The 20603-nt window shown below is 46.6% G+C and overlaps 1 protein-coding gene across 3 annotated transcripts in view; it reads left to right on the top strand.

The window, feature by feature from the left end:
* Positions 1-19089, top strand: part of PDLIM2 (PDZ and LIM domain 2) — a 31493-nt gene extending 12404 nt beyond the window's left edge. The window contains exons 1-4 of one of the 3 annotated variants that reach the window (XM_056571063.1): positions 11508-11734; positions 12297-12452; positions 13953-14082; positions 18350-19089. In XM_056571063.1, the coding sequence (XP_056427038.1) occupies positions 12326-12452; positions 13953-14082; positions 18350-18518 (426 nt within the window). In that variant the 5' untranslated portion in view covers positions 11508-11734; positions 12297-12325 and the 3' untranslated portion in view covers positions 18519-19089. Of the gene's footprint in view, positions 1-11507; positions 11735-11818; positions 11997-12296; positions 12453-13952; positions 14083-18349 lie in introns of those variants that run through there. The other 2 variants (XM_056571062.1, XM_056571061.1) reach the window with 2 other exon arrangements.
* Positions 19090-20603: the final 1514 nt, after the last annotated feature.

Below are 20603 nucleotides of genomic sequence, written 5' to 3'. Positions count from 1 at the left end.
AATAGGGTGACACTGTGACGCACAACGGGCTGAAACCACCACCCTATAATCGCAAGAAATCAATCGCAGGATGTGGGTTGTAACGCGATCCCTTCAGCATATCACAGCCATCTTCGATCACGTGGCCTGTGTCGTGGCCAAAGTCGCTGTCTAGCTCTGATGTAAAAGTATGGAACTGTGCCTGGTAAACAATGGAGGGGATGCAACGCTTACTAGAATGCTACATCCCCATTAAACAGCTGAATGGCGTGGGGGTGTATAGAGTTGGACACCCACCGATCTAATATTGATGGTCTATAAAATATATTGATTTTCTTTATTGACTGGCTCCACATAAACGGTGAATCCACATTTTAACCTAAACTCATAACAAATCTAAATTATGACGTCTGTCTCCAATGGTTTATTGAAAATGTTATGTCAGAGATTTTAACTTGGTGAAATTTCCAGGCAGTGTTGTAGAAACTCTGCGCTCCTTGTGTGTGGGGTCCGAGCTCATGGACTATAAGTTAGGACTATGGCTGTGTCATCCACAGGGCACAATTAAAGGGGTTCTCCACCATAAGGTGATTTTAGTAGGTACCTGGTAGGCAGTAATGGACAGGAAGGATCTGCGCTTGTCTTGGGGCTAAATGGCTATGTTGTGAGATTACCATAACACTGTGGCTAGCTTTTTGTGAACTGGTATTTCCTGTTTAAGTTTTCTTTTTTGCCTACAAATCCCATAATTCTATTTTCCTCCCTCCCACACATCAGCCACCCCACCCATCGAAACATAAATGAGCTGCATCCATTCAAAAGACCTGTGGTTTTCAATCAGGGTGCCTACAGTTGTTGCATTAGTTGCAGATTGATCTCTCTCCCACCAAGTGATCCCTCCACCCATTAAAGCAGACAGGCTCCCTGTCATCAGCTGACTAGTGAGTCAGGTCTCGGTCGCATTGCAACCTGGGAAAAATCTGAGACAACAGTCATTTTGTATGCTGTTAAAAATAAATAATGTGGTGAAAATCACAGAAGAATTGTGAGAAAATCGTCACACACAGGTACAGACACTATATTATGAACTACACTAACTTTACAGCCCCTGTAGCATAGTCAAATAAAAAAAAAAACTCCTGGAATACCCCTTTAAGCATGAGATCCACAGTGATACAGAGTCGCCCTCTTATAAAATTGCGGGGATATCCCTATGGTTCTAAGGCCACTTGCAACCTATAATTTATGGGGAAACATTCAGTTCCTGTACATTATTTGGGTGACTGGACCGTCCTTGTCAACATATTGGCAGAACAACAGAGATACTGAGGCTTGTGAGATCGATTCGGGAGGGAGCACTGACATAGCAGTCATAGTTTCTGTACATTTTTTTCACATAATGTTTAGAATAGTTCATGGAGCGGTCGGTGCCAAAATAGTCCCACAGTGACAGCTAATATATTGTGCAGCAGCGAGGATAATCCCAGGATCACATGCATATACCACACTGGATATACTGGAATATATACACACACAGGTAGACCTGCAACTATCTATCTATCTATCTATATAGCGGTCCAGGATGGGCAGCACAACCAAAGAATGTGTAAAGTGAGTGAGTGCACGCAGATTTGTGCTGATCCAGATCACTGACCCCATTATATAGCTAACTCAAAGATTAAATCAAGCATTCCTCTCTAGTCTGGATCTATACCCCTGATCATCATGACCTTCCTAGTGCAGCACCCCCTCTCTAGTCTGGATCTATACCCCTGATCATCATGAGTCTCCTGGTGCAGCACCCCCTCTCTAGTCTGGATCTATACCCCTGATCATCATGACCTTCCTAGTGCAGCACCCCCTCTCTAGTCTGGATCTATACCCCTGATCATCATGACCTTCCTAGTGCAGCACCCCCTCTCTAGTCTGGATCTATACCCCTGATCATCATGACCTTCCTAGTGCAGCACCCCCTCTCTAGTCTGGATCTATACCCCTGATCATCATGAGTCTCCTGGTGCAGCACCCCCTCTCTAGTCTGGATCTATACCCCTGATCATCATGACCTTCCTAGTGCAGCACCCCCTCTCTAGTCTGGATCTATACCCCTGATCATCATGACCTTCCTAGTGCAGCACCCCCTCTCTAGTCTGGATCTATACCCCTGATCATCATGACCTTCCTAGTGCAGCACCCCCTCTCTAGTCTGGATCTATACCCCTGATCATCATGAGTCTCCTGGTGCAGCACCCCCTCTCTAGTCTGGATCTATACCCCAGATCATCATGAGTCTCCTAATGCAGCACCCCCTCTCTAGTCTGGATCTATAGCCCTGATCATCATGAGTCTCATAGTGCAGCACCCCCTCTCTAGTCTGGATCTATACCCCTGATCATCATGACCTTCCTGGTGCAGCACCCCCTCTCTAGTCTGGATCTATACCCCTGATCATCATGAGTCTCCTGGTGCAGCACCCCCTCTCTAGTCTGGATCTATACCCCTGATCATCATGACCTTTCTGGTGCAGCATCCCCTCTCTAGTCTGGATCTATACCCCTGATCATCATGAGTCTCCTGGTGCAGCACCCCCTCTCTCGTCTGGATCTATAGCCCTGATCATCATGAGTCTCATAGTGCAGCACCCCCTCTCTAGTCTGGATCTATACCCCTGATCATCATGACCTTCCTGGTGCAGCACCCCCTCTCTAGTCTGGATCTATACCCCTGATCATCATGAGTCTCCTAGTGCAGCACCCCCTCTCTAGTCTGGATCTATACCCCTGATCATCATGAGTCTCCTGGTGCAGCACCCCCTCTCTAGTCTGGATCTATACCCCTGATCATCATGAGTCTCCTGATGCAGCCCCCCCTCTCTAGTCTGGATCTATACCCCTAATCATCATGAGTCTCCTAGTGCAGCACCCCCTCTCTAGTCTGGATCTATACCCCTGATCATCATGAGTCTCCTGGTGCAGCACCCCCTCTCTAATTTGGATTTATACCCCTGATCATCATGAGTCTCCTGATGCAGCACCCCCTCTCTAGTCTGGATCTATACCCCTGATCATCATGAGTCTCCGGGTTCAGCACCCCCTCTCTAGTCTGGATCTATACCCCTGATCATCATGAGTCTCCTGGTGAAGCACCCCTTCTCTAGTCTGTATCTATACCCCTGATCTTCATGAGTCTCCTGGTGCAGCACCCCCTCTCTAGTCTGGGTCTATACTCCTGATCATCATGAGTCTCCTGGTGCAGCACCCCCTCTCTAGTCTAGATCTATACTCCTGATCATTATGAGTCTCCTGATGCAGCGCCCCCTCTCTAATCTGGATCTATACCCCTGATCATCATGCGCTTCCTGGTGCAGCGCCCCCTCTCTAGTCTGGATCTATACCCCTGATCATCATGGGCTTCCTGGTGCAGCACCCCCTCTCTAGCCTGGATCTATACCCCTGATCATCATGAGTCTCCTGGTGCAGCACCCCCTCTCTAATTTGGATCTATACCCCTGATCATCATGAGTCTCCTGGTGCAGCACCCCCTCTCTAGTCTGGATCTATACCCCTGATCATCATGAGTCTCCTGGTGCAGAACCCCCTCTCTAGTCTAGACCTATACTCCTGATCATCATGAGTCTCCTGGTGCAGCACCCCCTCTCTAGTCTGGATCTATACCCCTGATCATCATGACCTTTCTGGTGCAGCACCCCCTCTCTAGTCTGGATCTATACCCCTGATCATCATGAGCTTCCTGGTGCAGCGCCCCCTCTCTAGTCTGGATCTATACCCCTGATCATCATGAGCTTCCTGGTGCAGCACCCCCTCTCTAGCCTGGATCTATACCCCTGATCATCATGAGCTTCCTGGTGCAGCACCCCCTCTCTAATTTGGATCTATACCCCTGATCATCATGAGTCTCCTGGTGCAGCACCCCCTCTCTAGTCTGGATCTATACCCCTGATCATCATGAGTCTCCTGGTGCAGAACCCCCTCTCTAGTCTAGACCTATACTCCTGATCATCATGAGTCTCCTGGTGCAGCACCCCCTCTCTAGTCTAGATCTATACTCCTGATCATCATGAGTCTCCGGGTGCAGCACCCCCTCTCTAGTCTGGATCTATACCCCTGATCATCATGTGTCTCCTGATGCAGCACCCCCTCTCTAGTCTGGATCTATACCCCTTATCATCATGAGTCTCCTAGTGCAGCACCCCCTCTCTAGTCTGGATCTATACCCCTGATCATCATGAGTCTCCTGGTGCAACACCCCCTCTCTAGTCTGGATCTATACCCCTGATCATCATGAGTCTCCTGGTGAAGCACCCCCTCTCTAGTCTGGATCTATACCCCTGATCATCATGAGTCTCCTGGTGCAGCACCGCCTCTCTAGTCTGGATCTATACCCCTGATCATCATGACCTTTCTGGTGCAGCACCGCCTCTCTAGTCTGGATCTATACCCCTGATCATCATGAGTCTCCTAGTGCAGCACCCCTCTCTAGCGTGAAAAATGTTTCTATTTTGGAGTGCTGCTGGATTTAATCTTGGAGCTATCTATCTATTTTTCTATCTATTCATGTCAATAACACTTGTGTGAGATTTACCCCACTTTCATTTCACGCTATCTTTCACCTCAACAATAGGTCATATACTGACACTACCGAGGAAAAGGATCTGATGTAATATTATATATCAAGTAGCCTAGTGATAGAAACATTAAAACATGCCTGAGACGTTCCCTACCTTCTCTTTCTTACTTATGTATATGTCACAATAGTTCCAACATACCAAAAAGGCTCATGATGATCAGGTGTATAGATACAGACTAGAGAGTGGGTGCTGCACCAGGAGACTCATAATGATGAGGAGTATAGATATAGACAAGAGAGGGGGTGCTGCACCAGGAGACTCATGATGATCAGGGGTATAGATACAGACTAGAGAGGGGGTGCTGCACCAGGAGACTCATGATGATCAGGGGTGTAGATACAGACTAGAGAGGGGGTGCTGCACCAGGAGACTCATGATGATCAGGGGTATAGATCCAGACTAGAGAGGGGGTGCTGCACCAGGAGACTCATGATGATCAGGGGTATAGATACAGACTAGAGAGGGGGTGCTGCACCAGGAGACTCATGATGATCAGGGGTATAGATCCAGACTAGAGAGGGGGTGCTGCACCAGGAGACTCATGATGATCAGGGGTATAGATACAGACTAGAGAGGGGGTGCTGCACCAGGAGACTCATGATGATAAGGGGTATAGATCCAGACTAGAGAGGGGGTGCTGCACCAGGAGACTCATGATGATCAGGAGTATTGATATAAACAAGAGAGGGGGTGCTGCACCAGGAGACTCATGATGATCAGGAGTATAGATATGGACTACAGAGGGGGTGCTGCACCAGGAGACTCATGATGATCAGGAGTATTCATATAGACAAGAGAGGGGGTGCTGCACCAGGAGACTCATGATGATCAGGAGTATTCATATAGACAAGAGAGGGGGTGCTGCACCAGGAGACTCATGATGATCAGGAGTATAGATATGGACTAGAGAGGGGGTGCTGCACCAGGAGACTCATGATGATCAGGGGTATAGATCCAGACTAGAGAGGGGGTGCTGCACCAGGAGACTCATGATGATCAGGGGTATAGATCCAGACTAGAGAGGGGGTGCTGCACCAGGAGACTCATGATGATCAGGGGTATAGATCCAGACTAGAGAGGGGGTGCTGCACCAGGAGACTCATAATGATCAGGGGTATAGATCCAGACTAGAGAGGGGGTGCTGCACCAGGAGACTCATGATGATCAGGGGTATAGATCCAGACTAGAGAGGGGGTGCTGCACTAGGAGACTCATGATGATCAGGGGTATAGATCCAGACTAGAGAGGGGGTGCTGCACCAGGAGACTCATGATGATCAGGGGTATAGATCCAGACTAGAGAGGGGGTGATGCACCAGGAAGGTCATGATGATCAGGGGTATAGATCCAGACTAGAGAGGGGGTGCTGCACCAGGAAGCTCATGATGATCAGGGGTATAGATCCAGACTAGAGAGGGGGTGCTGCACCAGGAGACTCATGATGATCAGGGGTATAGATCCAGACTAGAGAGGGGATGCTGCACCAGGAAGGTCATGATGATCAGGGGTATAAATCCAGACTAGAGAGGGGGTGCTGCACCAGGAGACTCATGATGATCAGGGGTATAGATCCAGACTAGAGAGGGGGTGCTGCACCTGGAGACTCATGATGATCAGGGGTATAGATCCAGACTAGAGAGGGGTGCTGCACCAGGAGACTCATGATGATCAGGGGTATAGATCCAAATTAGAGAGGGGGTGCTGCACCAGGAGACGCATGATGATCAGGGGTATAGATCCAGGCTAGAGAGGGGGTGCTGCACCAGGAAGCTCATGATGATCAGGGGTATAGATCCAGACTAGAGAGGGGGCGTTGCACCAGGAAGCTCATGATGATCAGGGGTATAGATCCAGACTAGAGAGGGGGCGCTGCATCAGGAGACTCATAATGATCAGGAGTATAGATCTAGACTAGAGAGGGGGTGCTGCACCAGGAGACTCATGATGATCAGGAGTATAGATCCAGACTAGAGAGGGGGTGCTGCACCAGGAGACTCATGATGATCAGGGGTATAGATACAGACTAGAGAAGGGGTGCTGCACCAGGAGACTCATGATGATCAGGGGTATAGATACAGACTAGAGAAGGGGTGCTGCACCAGGAGACTCATGATGATCAGGGGTATAGATCCAGACTAGAGAGGGGGTGCTGCACCCGGAGACTCATGATGATCAGGGGTATAGATCCAGACTAGAGAGGGGGTGCTGCATCAGGAGACTCATGATGATCAGGGGTATAAATCCAAATTAGAGAGGGGGTGCTGCACCAGGAGACTCATGATGATCAGGGGTATAGATCCAGACTAGAGAGGGGGTGCTGCTCTAGGAGACTCATGATGATTAGGGGTATAGATCCAGACTAGAGAGGGGGTGCTGCATCAGGAGACTCATGATGATCAGGGGTATAGATCCAGACTAGAGAGGGGGTGCTGCACCCGGAGACTCATGATGATCAGGAGTATAAATCTAGACTAGAGAGGTGGTGCTGCACCAGGAGACTCATGATGATCAGGAGTATAGGTCTAGACTAGAGAGGGGGTTCTGCACCAGGAGACTCATGATGATCAGGGGTATAGATCCAGACTAGAGAGGGGGTGCTGCACCAGGAGACTCATGATGATCAGGGGTATAGATCTAGACTAGAGAGGGGGCGCTGCATCAGGAGACTCATAATGATGAGGATTATAGATATAGACAAGAGAGGGGGTGCTGCACCAGGAGACTCATGATGATCAGGGGTATAGATCCAAATTAGAGAGGGGGTGCTGCACCAGGAAGCTCATGATGATCAGGGGTATAGATCCAGGCTAGAGAGGGGGTGCTGCACCAGGAAGCTCATGATGATCAGGGGTATAGATCCAGACTAGAGAGGGGGTGCTGCACCAGGAGACTCATGATGATCAGGGGTATAGATCCAGACTAGAGAGGGGGTGCTGCACCAGGAGGCTCATGATGATCAGGAGTATAGATCCAGACTAGAGAGGGGGTGCTGCACCAGGAGACTCATGATGATCAGGGGTATAGATACAGACTAGAGAAGGGGAGCTGCACCAGGAGACTCATGATGATCAGGGGTATAGATACAGACTAGAGAAGGGGTGCTGCACCAGGAGACTCATGATGATCAGGGGTATAGATCCAGACTAGAGAGGGGGTGCTGCACCCGGAGACTCATGATGATCAGGGGTATAGATCCAGACTAGAGAGGGGGTGCTGCATCAGGAGACTCATGATGATCAGGGGTATAAATCCAAATTAGAGAGGGGGTGCTGCACCAGGAGACTCATGATGATCAGGGGTATAGATCCAGACTAGAGAGGGGGTGCTGCACTAGGAGACTCATGATGATTAGGGGTATGGATCCAGACTAGAGAGGGGGTGCTGCATCAGGAGACTCATGATGATCAGGGGTATAGATCCAGACTAGAGAGGGGGTGCTGCACCCGGAGACTCATGATGATCAGGAGTATAGATCTAGACTAGAGAGGGGGTGCTGCACCAGGAGACTCATGATGATCAGGAGTATAGGTCTAGACTAGAGAGGGGGTTCTGCACCAGGAGACTCATGATGATCAGGGGTATAGATCCAGACTAGAGAGGGGGTGCTGCACCAGGAGACTCATGATGATCAGGGGTATAGATACAGACAAGAGAGGGGGCGCTGCATCAGGAGACTCATAATGATGAGGATTATAGATATAGACAAGAGAGGGGGTGCTGCACCAGGAGACTCATGATGATCAGGGGTATAGATCCAAATTAGAGAGGGGGTGCTGCACCAGGAAGCTCATGATGATCAGGGGTATAGATCCAGGCTAGAGAGGGGGTGCTGCACCAGGAAGCTCATGATGATCAGGGGTATAGATCCAGACTAGAGAGGGGGCGCTGCATCAGGAGACTCATAATGATCAGGAGTATAGATCTAGACTAGAGAGGGGGTGCTGCACCAGGAGGCTCATGATGATCAGGATTATAGATTTAGACTAGAGAGGGGGTGCTGCACCAGGAGACTCATGATGATCAGGGGTATAGATACAGACTAGAGAAGGGGAGCTGCACCAGGAGACTCATGATGATCAGGGGTATAGATACAGACTAGAGAAGGGGTGCTGCACCAGGAGACTCATGATGATCAGGGGTATAGATCCAGACTAGAGAGGGGGTGCTGCACCAGGAGACTCATGATGATCAGGGGTATAGATCCAGACTAGAGAGGGGGTGCTGCATCAGGAGACTCATGATGATCAGGGGTATAGTTCCAGACTAGAGAGGGGGTGCTGCATCAGGAGACTCATGATGATCAGGGGTATAGATCCAGACTAGAGAGGGGGTGCTGCACCCGGAGACTCATGATGATCAGGAGTATAGATCTAGACTAGAGAGGGGGTGCTGCACCAGGAGACTCATGATGATCAGGAGTATAGGTCTAGACTAGAGAGGGGGTTCTGCACCAGGAGACTCATGATGATCAGGGGTATAGATCCAGACTAGAGAGGGGGTGCTGCACCAGGAGACTCATGATGATCAGGGGTATAGATACAGACAAGAGAGGGGGCGCTGCATCAGGAGACTCATAATGATGAGGATTATAGATATAGACAAGAGAGGGGGTGCTGCACCAGGAGACTCATGATGATCAGGGGTATAGATCCAAATTAGAGAGGGGGTGCTGCACCAGGAAGCTCATGATGATCAGGGGTATAGATCCAGGCTAGAGAGGGGGTGCTGCACCAGGAAGCTCATGATGATCAGGGGTATAGATCCAGACTAGAGAGGGGGCGCTGCACCAGGAAGCTCATGATGATCAGGGGTATAGATCCAGACTAGAGAGGGGGCGCTGCATCAGGAGACTCATAATGATCAGGAGTATAGATCTAGACTAGAGAGGGGGTGCTGCACCAGGAGGCTCATGATGATCAGGAGTATAGATCCAGACTAGAGAGGGGGTGCTGCACCAGGAGACTCATGATGATCAGGGGTATAGATACAGACTAGAGAAGGGGAGCTGCACCAGGAGACTCATGATGATCAGGGGTATAGATACAGACTAGAGAAGGGGTGCTGCACCAGGAGACTTATGATGATCAGGGGTATAGATACAGACTAGAGAGGGGGTGCTGCACCCGGAGACTCATGATGATCAGGGGTAGAGATCCAGACTAGAGAGGGGGTGCTGCATCAGGAGACTCATGATGATCAGGGGTATAGATCCAAATTAGAGAGGGGGTGCTGCACCAGGAGACTCATGATGATCAGGGGTATAGTTCCAGACTAGAGAGGGGGTGCTGCACCAGGAAGCTCTTGATGATCAGGGGTATAGATCCAGACTAGAGAGGGGGTGCTGCACCAGGAGACTCATGATGATCAGGGGTATAGATACAGACTAGAGAAGGGGTGCTGCACCAGGAGACTCATGATGATCAGGGGTATGGATCCAAATTAGAGAGGGGGTGCTGCACCAGGAGACTCATGATGATCAGGGGTATAGTTCCAGACTAGAGAGGGGGTGCTGCACCAGGAAGCTCTTGATGATCAGGGGTATAGATCCAGACTAGAGAGGGGGTGCTGCACCAGGAGACTCATGATGATCAGGGGTATAGATACAGACTAGAGAAGGGGTGCTGCACCAGGAGACTCATGATGATCAGGGGTATAGATCCAGACTAGAGAGGGGATGCTGCACCAGGAGACTCATGATGATCAGGGGTATAGATCCAGACTAGAGAGGGGGTGCTGCACCAGGAGACTCATGATGATCAGGGGTATAGATCCAGACTAGAGAGGGGGTGCTGCACCAGGAGACTCATGATGATCAGGGGTATAGATCCAGACTAGAGAGGGGGTGCTGCACCAGGAGACTCATGATGATCAGGGGTATAGTTCCAGACTAGAGAGGGGGTGCTGCACCAGGAAGCTCTTGATGATCAGGGGTATAGATCCAGACTAGAGAGGGGTGCTGCACCAGGAAGCCCTTGATGATCAGGGGTATAGATCCAGACTAGAGAGGGGGTGCTGCACCAGGAGACTCATGATGATCAGGGGTATAGATCCAGACTAGAGAGGGGGTGCTGCACCAGGAGACTCATGATGATCAGGGGTATAGATCCAGACTAGAGAGGGGGTGCTGCACCAGGAGACTCATGATGATCAGGGGTATAGATCCAAATTAGAGAGGGGGTGCTGCACCAGGAGACTCATGATGATCAGGGGTATAGATCCAAATTAGAGAGGGGGTGCTGCACCAGGAGACTCATGATGATCAGGGGTATAGATCCAGACTAGAGAGGGGGTGCTGCACCAGGAGACTCATGATGATCAGGGGTATAGATCCAGACTAGAGAGGGGGTGCTGCACCAGGAAGCTCTTGATGATCAGGGGTATAGATCCAGGCTAGAGACAGGGTGCTGCACCAGGAAGCTTATGATGATCCAGAAAACTGCACATGCCTATGCCTATACAGACTAAACTATGTTAACCAGAAGTTTCTCCAGGAATTTTCTGGAGATTTTATGAAAATTACAGTGGCCAGAGGCAAATTCTTCAGCTTGGCTACACGCCTGGCACCACTTCATATCCACAGGAACATCAATGTTCGGATCATTTTCATACAAAGTCTAATTTTTGCAAATCAGGAACATAATTAACAAAAAATGTTCCTAACCCCCTCCCCCCCTCCCCCTCCATGTATTCAGTGTCCTGGTCCATCCAAAATTTGCTCACGCTCCATTTCCAGTGCAGAATTATCCCCATAGAGGGGCGATGTCTGCGTATTCCCACGTATGACATGACCAGAACACATGTGGCCCCTGCACTGTCCTCTTAGATCACACAGGACCCCAGTGTCTTCCCTTCTGCATACATTCTCCCAGCAGCTCTCTTTCTCCTCCCTGGCAGTCTCGGTCCCTCTCCTGGCTGTCTCTCAGACTGACTCCTGTACTTTCTTAGTAATTTAACTAAAAGCAGATGTGGGAGGCTCATATGTGGGGACCAAGAAACTGAGATGTGGGTGTTTGGGCAGTAACCCTCCTCCAGAGTGCCGCATTGCCTGGACAAAGAGAGAGACAAAAAGTGTGAGAAAGAAGAAGAGAGTGCAGCAAAAAGGAGAGGGGTGAGGAAGAGTGAGTGTGAAGAGACAGAGGTGTGTCTGTGATAAGAGGAGGAGAGACACAGGCGGGGACAAAGAGACAGGTGTGTCCTAAAGTCAGGAAGATCAGACAGCAGTGACAGAAAAGCAAAGAAACCACAACTTGTGAGGTGCAGACACGTTTTGGTGACCTCAGGGCAAGGAGCCAAGAGAAAGAGAGCTGCATAGAGGAAGACTGGCAGAGACGGAAGGGGCACCACTGGCAGAAGAGACTTCTCAGTGACATGTGAGTCTATCTCTGATATAGACAGCCTAAGGGCAGAGAGGGGGACATAGCTGCAGAGAGGAGGGAGACAGACAGAGAATACTGAAATATAGTGCAGAGGGTGGAGAGACGGGTGAGGATATATAGAGGCAGCTGTGGAGATAAAGTGCAGATTAAAAAGCAGAAGAGTGAGCCGGGCACCAAGCGGAAACACTTAGGGCACATCGAGACTAAGAGGAAGCACATGAGTCCAAATAGTCACAGAGGGGAAGAATTGTCTCTTGTGTCTCCTCTAAGTTCTAAAAGGTTCTCTTGTTCTAGCAAAAGACATTAAGGCGAAATTCTCCAAGATGAGCTGGCTGCAGGAGGACTCCGAGGTCTACAAGATGCTGCATGGAAACCAGGAGACCAGGACATCTCCAAGACAATCCAGCAGCTTCAAACTACTTCAGGAGGCCCTGGAGAACAACCCTGACGGTACCTCTACGACTGGACTGTGACACTGAAAACTGTACAACTAGATGATGACGTTATTACGACTAGATATTGACTGCTTGGACTATTACTGACAGTGGTTTATTGTATTGAGTCCGATGCCACCTATTATGGTATCATTATTATTGCCACTATCTGGACACACACTGATACAGCCAGTAACACCACTTAGCCCTGTCACATATTGTTCCCGTAAAACCAGCTGCCATATAATTGCTTCTCCACCATGACTAAACACGTATGTGCCATCTACAGACCCAGTAATAACAAAATTAACCATTGACTACTATGCTATGCATTGCCACCGGTACTGAAGATCTGCAACCTTATCTGTCCTAGACTACCATCAAGCCTGCTATAAAAATTATAAGCCTGACTAAATGGCACTGGTACCACAAGAGATAGATTGGCAACTGCTATTGACCGGCACGACTAGGCTAGCAGTATAATTGATAGTGCCAATTCTTAGCTGACCACCTGATGCTAGCCAACACTGCCACCACTAGGTCCATTTCTAATGACATGGCTATGGCTTTACAGTTATCATTGGCTTTGATTTTGACACACACTACATTTTATGGGTATTTGGTGGCACTGTTATTGAGTGATACCTGTAGACACGTCCAGGAGCAACTCACATTACCTCTAGCTAACATTCCCAATACAGAGTTTGTTTTAGGATGTGCGACCACATAGAGGGCACCCCACCTATCACTACTGTGGTGCCCATATCATGCCAATGGTAAAGCAGCCACGTTCAGCTACATTACCTAATTTACGGATTGGACTGGTGTCTGGCTGTGTAATGCATAGTGCACCAACCTTACACTGAATGCACAGTCACTGGCACAGACACTAACATCAATGTTATGCCAATATTCCCTCTAGACACTTTTCTCAGTTATGTCTCATTTGGCCAGAGAGGCGGACACACTGTAAATGACACTGGTGCACGCTCCTAGTATCATTAAAAAGACCACAACTTCTCTTCGAGCACTGGGAATGTTGCATATTTGACTTTTACAGCTTGGGGTCAGACAGGAGACATAGCTCGGCATTGGCAATGTTAATATTGGGACTGGAACAATTTGACGAGATATTTCCAGATCTGGCGTGAATTAAAATAGACATACAAGGCAGTGAATCCACAGTCACACTCCTGGGACTCCCCTATTAATCCAGTTCCTTTTTGTGCACTGATGTCACGTTACGATTAACTGCTATTAACATATAAGACTCAGGCATGTATTCCGGACACAGGCTGGAACGGGAGAGCCTAGCTCCAAACCGGTGTCATGTAGAGTGACCTTTCTGTACGACTGACTTTAGGAATTATTGATGAGCAAACTTTGAGAGCGCCACTCTTGTCTGTTGGCTGTATCTGGTATTGCAGCTCTAAGCAGGAGGTACACTTTTTTCTAATTTCGTACAACCCTTTTAAATACTTTTGCTTATTCTGTTATCTCTGTTTTGTGGCCACAGGTATTTCCACAGCATTTCCCAGCAGATTGTCACCCAATGTACAGAAACCTGTCAGCAGCTTCCAGAAACCTGTCAATAATACCGTGCCTACTCCTCTGCGGGTGTGTGAAAGGTGCAACACAGGCATCAAGTAAGCAAATCTTTACTATGTATATGCACAATCTAATAAGCAAAATGGTGGCTAGCAGACCATGTTGGTCTTCTACTCTTTGCAGGTGAAATGAATTGGTCAGTTTTTATTCTAGTCACTATTTGCTTGGTTTTTCCCTTGAGATAAGTGGCACCAGAGGTGTCTGACAGCTGCTTCTCCTCTGTAGAGCTGAATATGTATGGGGTATATTCAGGAAAATGATTACTGGCCAATACATAGATCCCACACCCGTCCCTGATCACAGAATTGTTGTTTGACTCTTTTATGATGGAGCGGAATGTTAGTGTAGCATGTGGTATAGTGTATAGCTTACAGAACCTGTGCTGTATATTATTCTATCATGCTTTGTATGATGGTAATTTATGTATTTTGTATTAATGATCAATAAAGCTCTTTCAATACATTTTCCCTATATATATTTGTCGGTCTGGAGGGTTAATCCAGTCATCAGATGATTGTGTCTGATAGCTGCAGTAAAAGTGATAACATATAGGAATTGCTTTGACCTTTGGGTGTGCGAGGTTCATACATACCATGAGTGTACGTCATCTAATGTCACTTACGTTCGGCACACCCATGTTTAATAGTATAATGTGTCATAGTGACAGGCCCGCTGTACTCTGTGTACCTGTATAGTGTTAATAGCATTCCATAAGCCAAACCTATGACTGAGTATTCCTCTAATGCTGGTCATGGGGGCTGAATGTATGTTTATGGTGGTCGGATACTTTGAAGACTTGGATTGGCCGTTAGCTTTAATCTTTGTCACACCAATGGGATAGCAATAGTCAGCAAGTGGATGGCAATACCTAAGCGTCAGCATTTCCGTCCGGTCGTCATGTTGCCAGGATTGGTATATAAATAGAGTATTGGTATATAGATCGTCATGTTGCCAGGATTGGTATATAGATTGGTAAATAAATAGAGTATTGGTATATAGATCGTCATGTTGCCAGGATTGCTATATAGATGGGTATATAAATAGAGTATTGGTATATAGATTGTCATGATGCCAGGATTGGTATATAGATGGGTATATAAATAGAGTATTGGTATATAGATCATCATGTTGCCAGGATTGGTATATAGATGGGTATATAAATAGAGTATTGGTATATAGATCGTCATGTTGCCAGGATTGGTATATAGATGGGTATATAAATAGAGTTTTGGTATATAGATCGTCATGTTGCCAGGATTGGTATATAGATTGGTACATAAATAGAGTATTGGTATATAGATCGTCATGTTGCCAGGATTGGTATATAGATTGGTATATAAATAGAGTATTGGTATATAGATCGTCATGTTGCCAGGATTGGTATATAGATGGGTATATAAATAGAGTATTGGTATATAGATCGTCATGTTGCCAGGATTGGTATATAGATGGGTATATAAATAGAGTATTGGTATATAGATCGTCATGTTGCCAGGATTGGTATATAGATTGGTACATAAATAGAGTATTGGTATATAGATCGTCATGTTGCCAGGATTGGTATACTGATTGGTATATAAATAGAGTATTGGTATATAGATAGTGGATTGATATATAGATTGGTATATAAATAGAGTATTGGTATATAGATAGTGGATTGGTATATAGATTGCTATATAAAATACTGGGTGCGACGCTGCATTATAAAGCAATGCAAGTGTGACTGGGATCTAGGGGGAGATGTATCAAAACTTGTGTAGAGAAAGAGCGGTGCAGTTACCCATAGCAACCAATCAGATCGCTTCTTTCATTTTTCACCGGCCTTTTCAAAACTGAAAGAAGCTATCTGATTGGTTGCTATGGGCAACTCAGCAACTTTTCCTCTATACAATGTTTTGATAAATCTCCTCCAATGTGACAAGTGCCAAGCTTTAAAATGGCAGCCTCTTATATTTTCAATACAGGGGCACGTGGACCCATCTATCTTTTCGATAGCAAAAAACGCTCCTATTGAAAACACTGGTGGGATTCATCAAGACCTTTTTGCAGAGGAAAAGTCGACCAGTTGCCCATAGCAACCAATCAGATCACTTCTTTCATTTTTGAAAAGGCCTGTGAAAAATGAAAGAAGCGATCTGATTGGTTGCTATGGGCAACTCAGCAACTTTTCCTCTGGACAGGTTTTGATAAAGCTGTGCCCAAATAAAGCGTGTTTAGGCCCCTAATATAGCAGCTGCTAAAACAGTGTTTTCCAAACCCTGTTGCATAACTACAACTCCCAGCATGCCCCGACAGCCAAAGGCTGTCGGGGCACGCTGGGAGTTGTAGTTTTGCAACAGCTGGAGGCACACTATTTGGAAAACACTGTGCTAAAAGATAATTTTTTTTTAGCTCTGACCTGTCTCTTTTTGTAAATTCCTGTTTTCCCCATGAAATCACAAATCTGGATCATCTTTTCTTAAAACTCTGCAGTATGCTGTTCCTCAGTTATTACTCCTGGAAATATAAAACAACTGGAGGTAACCCTTACAGTGTCAATGAGGTGTGTCTAAAGGCCCTATGACATGGGCAATCATCAGATATATAGGCTGATATTGTCCTGTAATAAGGCCGGCGATCTGTCAACCAATGAGTCTAATAGATTCACTTATAGACCACCAAGGGGTGAGCCAAAAATACCCTAGTTTCCCATAGGGTTAGGGTATTTTTGGATCACCCAAGTGAATCGATTAAAGGGGTACTCCCGTGGAAAACTTTTTTTTTTTTTTTTAGATCAACTGGTGCCAGAAAGTTAAACAGATTTGTAAATTACTTCTATTAAAAAAATCTTAATCCTTCCAGTACTTTTTAGGGGCTGTATACTACAGAGAAAATGTTTTTCTTTTTGGATTTCTCTTATGTTACGACCACGGTGCACTCTACTGACCTCTGCTGTCCATTTTAGGAACTGTCCCCATAGCAAACATATGCTGCTCTGGACAGTTCCTAAAATGAACAGAAATGTCAGCAGAGAGCACTGTGGTAGTGACAAAAGAGAATTTCAAAAAGAAAAACATTTCCTCTGTAGTATATACTACAGCCCTTAAAAAGTACTGGAAGGATGAAGATTTTTTAATAGAAGTAATTTACAAATCTGTTTAACTTTCTGGCACCAGTTGATTAAAAAAAAAAAAGTTTTCCACCGGAGTACCCCTTTAATTCTACCCGCCATATATCGGTCTATATCGATATAGTTGTTAGGCCGTCTAATAGGGCCCCAACGCTGACCACTGAATGCTGGTAGTGCCAAACTGTAGGGACCATTCTCTCTGACAAGGGAAATGCTAACAAACCTAACAATTTCCAGGAGGAATAACAGAGCAACACAAAACAGAGGCCTAAGAAAAGATACTCCAGCATTGTTATTTTATGGAGAATACAAGCACGCACAAAAATAAACAAATCAGGATAGGCCATGTGTCCTACTTAAAGGGGTACTCCGGTGGAAAACAAATGTTTTCAATTCAACTGGTTCCAGGAAGTTATATAGATTTGTAAATTACTTCTATTTAAAAATCTTAATCCTTCCAGTACTTATCAGCTGCTGTATGCTCCAGAGGGAGTTGTGTAGTTCTTTCCAGTCTGACCACAGTGCTCTTTTGCTGACCACTCTGTCTGTGTCAGGAACTGTCCAGAGCAGGAGAGGTTTACTCTGGACAGTTCCTGACAGGAACAGAGGTGGCAGCAGAGAGCACTGTGGTCAGACTGGAAAGAACTACACAACGTCCTCTGTAGTATACATCAGCTGATAAGTACTGGAAGGATTAAACTTTTTATATAGAAGTAATTTACAAATCTATATAACTTTCTCGCACCAGTTGATTTGAAAACGTGTTTTCCACCGGAGTACCCCTTTAAATAACAAAAATGTAGAGACGCACAATGTCAAATTGAGGCCTGATCATGATAATACCTGTACCAGCCTTGAAATTCTATCCATTATGTTTGACAGGTAGTAGTTGTGCCATTCCCGCCAACACAGTTCTCATGCTTATCTTTATGGCAATCTTCCTATATACACAGTGTGTAGGACTTGGTGTTAATTGCTGTAGATCTAGGCAGATTTTCCATTCAGGGGTCTGGAAAAGTTGGATGAGAACCCGTGTGGGAGCTGTACTGTTGATCATATAAGATGCAAGAGAGATATTGTAGGTTCTGCACACAAATATTCTTATAGTTCATATATTTGTATGACATGATGTGTGGTCCTACAGAATCCCTGGGAACTTTTACTAACAATGTTTCTGTCCGTCCTCTTTTCCTCAGTGATGTGGCGGTGAGGATCTCCGAGGGCCATTACCGTCATCCAGCGTGCTATGTGTGTGCAGACTGCGGCCTCAACCTGCGCATGAGGGGACACTTTTGGGCAGGCAATGACCTGGTGTGTGAGAAGCATAACCGTGCCAGGCATAACACAGGGTCTCCACGCGCATGAACAGACCGTTGTATTTTAGTGTTTCCCTCTTCTCCTATTAACAACCCTTATTCTGACCTCGTCATAGAATCCGCTATAAATTGCACCTTGAACCCTTTCCTTGCCAATGTCCACAGTTACAGACATGGGGAATCCCCAATGCTATGTCCATATTACAAATAAGTCTCCAGATTGAAGACCGGTACTGTTGGCTGCACCAGATACGCACCCATGAGCTTCCGATACCACCGATACCACGACCTCTAACAAGGACAACACGTGTCCATCACTGAAGCTCAACTCCAGTAGTAACCTACACATAGTATAATGCATGGGCATAACTGGTGTGCTGGGTGCCAGGGGGGCCACCAACAAGCAGCTGGCCTGGGTGGTCAAGTAAACCTTTGCCTTGGTTGAAGGAAAGCCTTAGTATTACCGTATATACCTCTGCAAAATCACTTGTTTTTGCTTCTCACGCCCCTGCACCCCAACACAGTTTATTCTACTGCTTGTATAAGCAAAAGCTGCCATTTAGTGACATCTTAGGTTAAAGGGGTACTCCACTGGCCAGTGTGGAACTAAATGTTCCCAACGCCGTTTTCACACTGCGGGGTCAGCCATGCCCCCTCGTGACGCCCCGGATTGGTAGCAAGAAATGCTATCTGCTATACAATGGACTGCCTCACCATGACTGGTGAATGAAACATTGAATATTAAAGGGGTACGCCAATGGCCAGCGTGGAACTAAATGTTGCGAACACTGTTTTTGCGAAGCGGGGGTCGGCCACGCCCCCTCAATGCAAGTCTATGGGAGGGGGCGTGACGCCCCCTCCCATAGACTTGCATTGAGGGGGCGTGATCGTAATGTCACGAGGGGGCATGGCTGACCCCCGTAGTGTGAAAACGGCATTGGGAACATTTAGTTCCACACTGGCCAGGGGAGTACCCCTTTAATATTCAATGTTTCCTTTACCAGTCATGGTGAGGCAGTCCATTGTATAGCAGATAGCATTTCTTGCTACCAATCCGGGGCGTTACGAGGGGGCATGGCTGACCCTGCAGTGTGAAAACGGCAGTGGGAACATTTAGTTCCACACTGGCCAGGGGAGTACCCCTTTAACCTAAGATGACTTGTGTGTTTCTTACAAGACGCATAACTTGAAGCTCCTGTGCCTTAATGCCATATTTGTAACAGGGTCCCTCATGGGTCATTCATAGTACAGGGTAACCATACTGGGCCTTTTGGGTCCCTCTAGACTCCCGGTTGCACCGGCAACCCCCTATGATTACACGCATACTCCTTATCTCAGGTCTATTCTTTCCCCTGAATTCCCTCCCTCTCCTTAATATTGTGAATTTTAAAGACTATCATAAGATGATCAGGAATTCCTTTTAAAGGAAAATGCACAATGTCTTCCATCAAATGGACTTGTGATCCCCATTACTTGTATATAGTCCCTGAATGTGCATTACTGACCGTATTAATTCTGTGCACTAATATCGGTATGATACATAGTAATATGTCACCACGTACAATTTATTGTATTATCTAAGTAGCACATGTTCTCCTGCCAGGTCTCCATAGTAATGTCAACGCTCGCACAAATCTTACAGATACGGACGTCGTACTAGAACCTTACGCTTCACTTTTTGGTTGTGTGACATTGTAAACCTTATTGTTGGCGTCCACCTTTTTTCATTCACCGCAAGCGGCTTGTTGTGTTAATATTTGGTATGCTATTAAAGTATTAATGTACGTTCTTTAATTGTATATATTTTGTATTCTATAAAAGGGTTTGCCAGGTACTGTACATCTTATAGCTGCTGTAAATGGAACATGGTGTGTATTCACATGTATATGGACACCTCATTATTGGCCAAATGAATCATATCGCTGTTTTCTGGTAGTCATGTGACCTCATCTGAGCATTCTGGTAGTTAATGGTAACATCCACTTCTTGCCTATATCACTTGGCTAACCACACCATGAGTGGTTGTCATGTCACAGCATCATGTGACCTTAAAGGGGTACTCTGGTGGAAAATGTATTTTTTCTTTTTTCTTTTAAATCAACTGGTGCCAGAAAGTTAAACAGAGTTGTAAATT

This window comes from Hyla sarda, chromosome 4 (genome assembly GCF_029499605.1).
Source record: "Hyla sarda isolate aHylSar1 chromosome 4, aHylSar1.hap1, whole genome shotgun sequence".
Taxonomy (NCBI): domain Eukaryota; kingdom Metazoa; phylum Chordata; class Amphibia; order Anura; family Hylidae; genus Hyla; species Hyla sarda.
The sequence above is the reverse complement of the archived record's forward strand: the minus strand, read 5'-3'. Positions and strand labels throughout refer to the sequence as shown.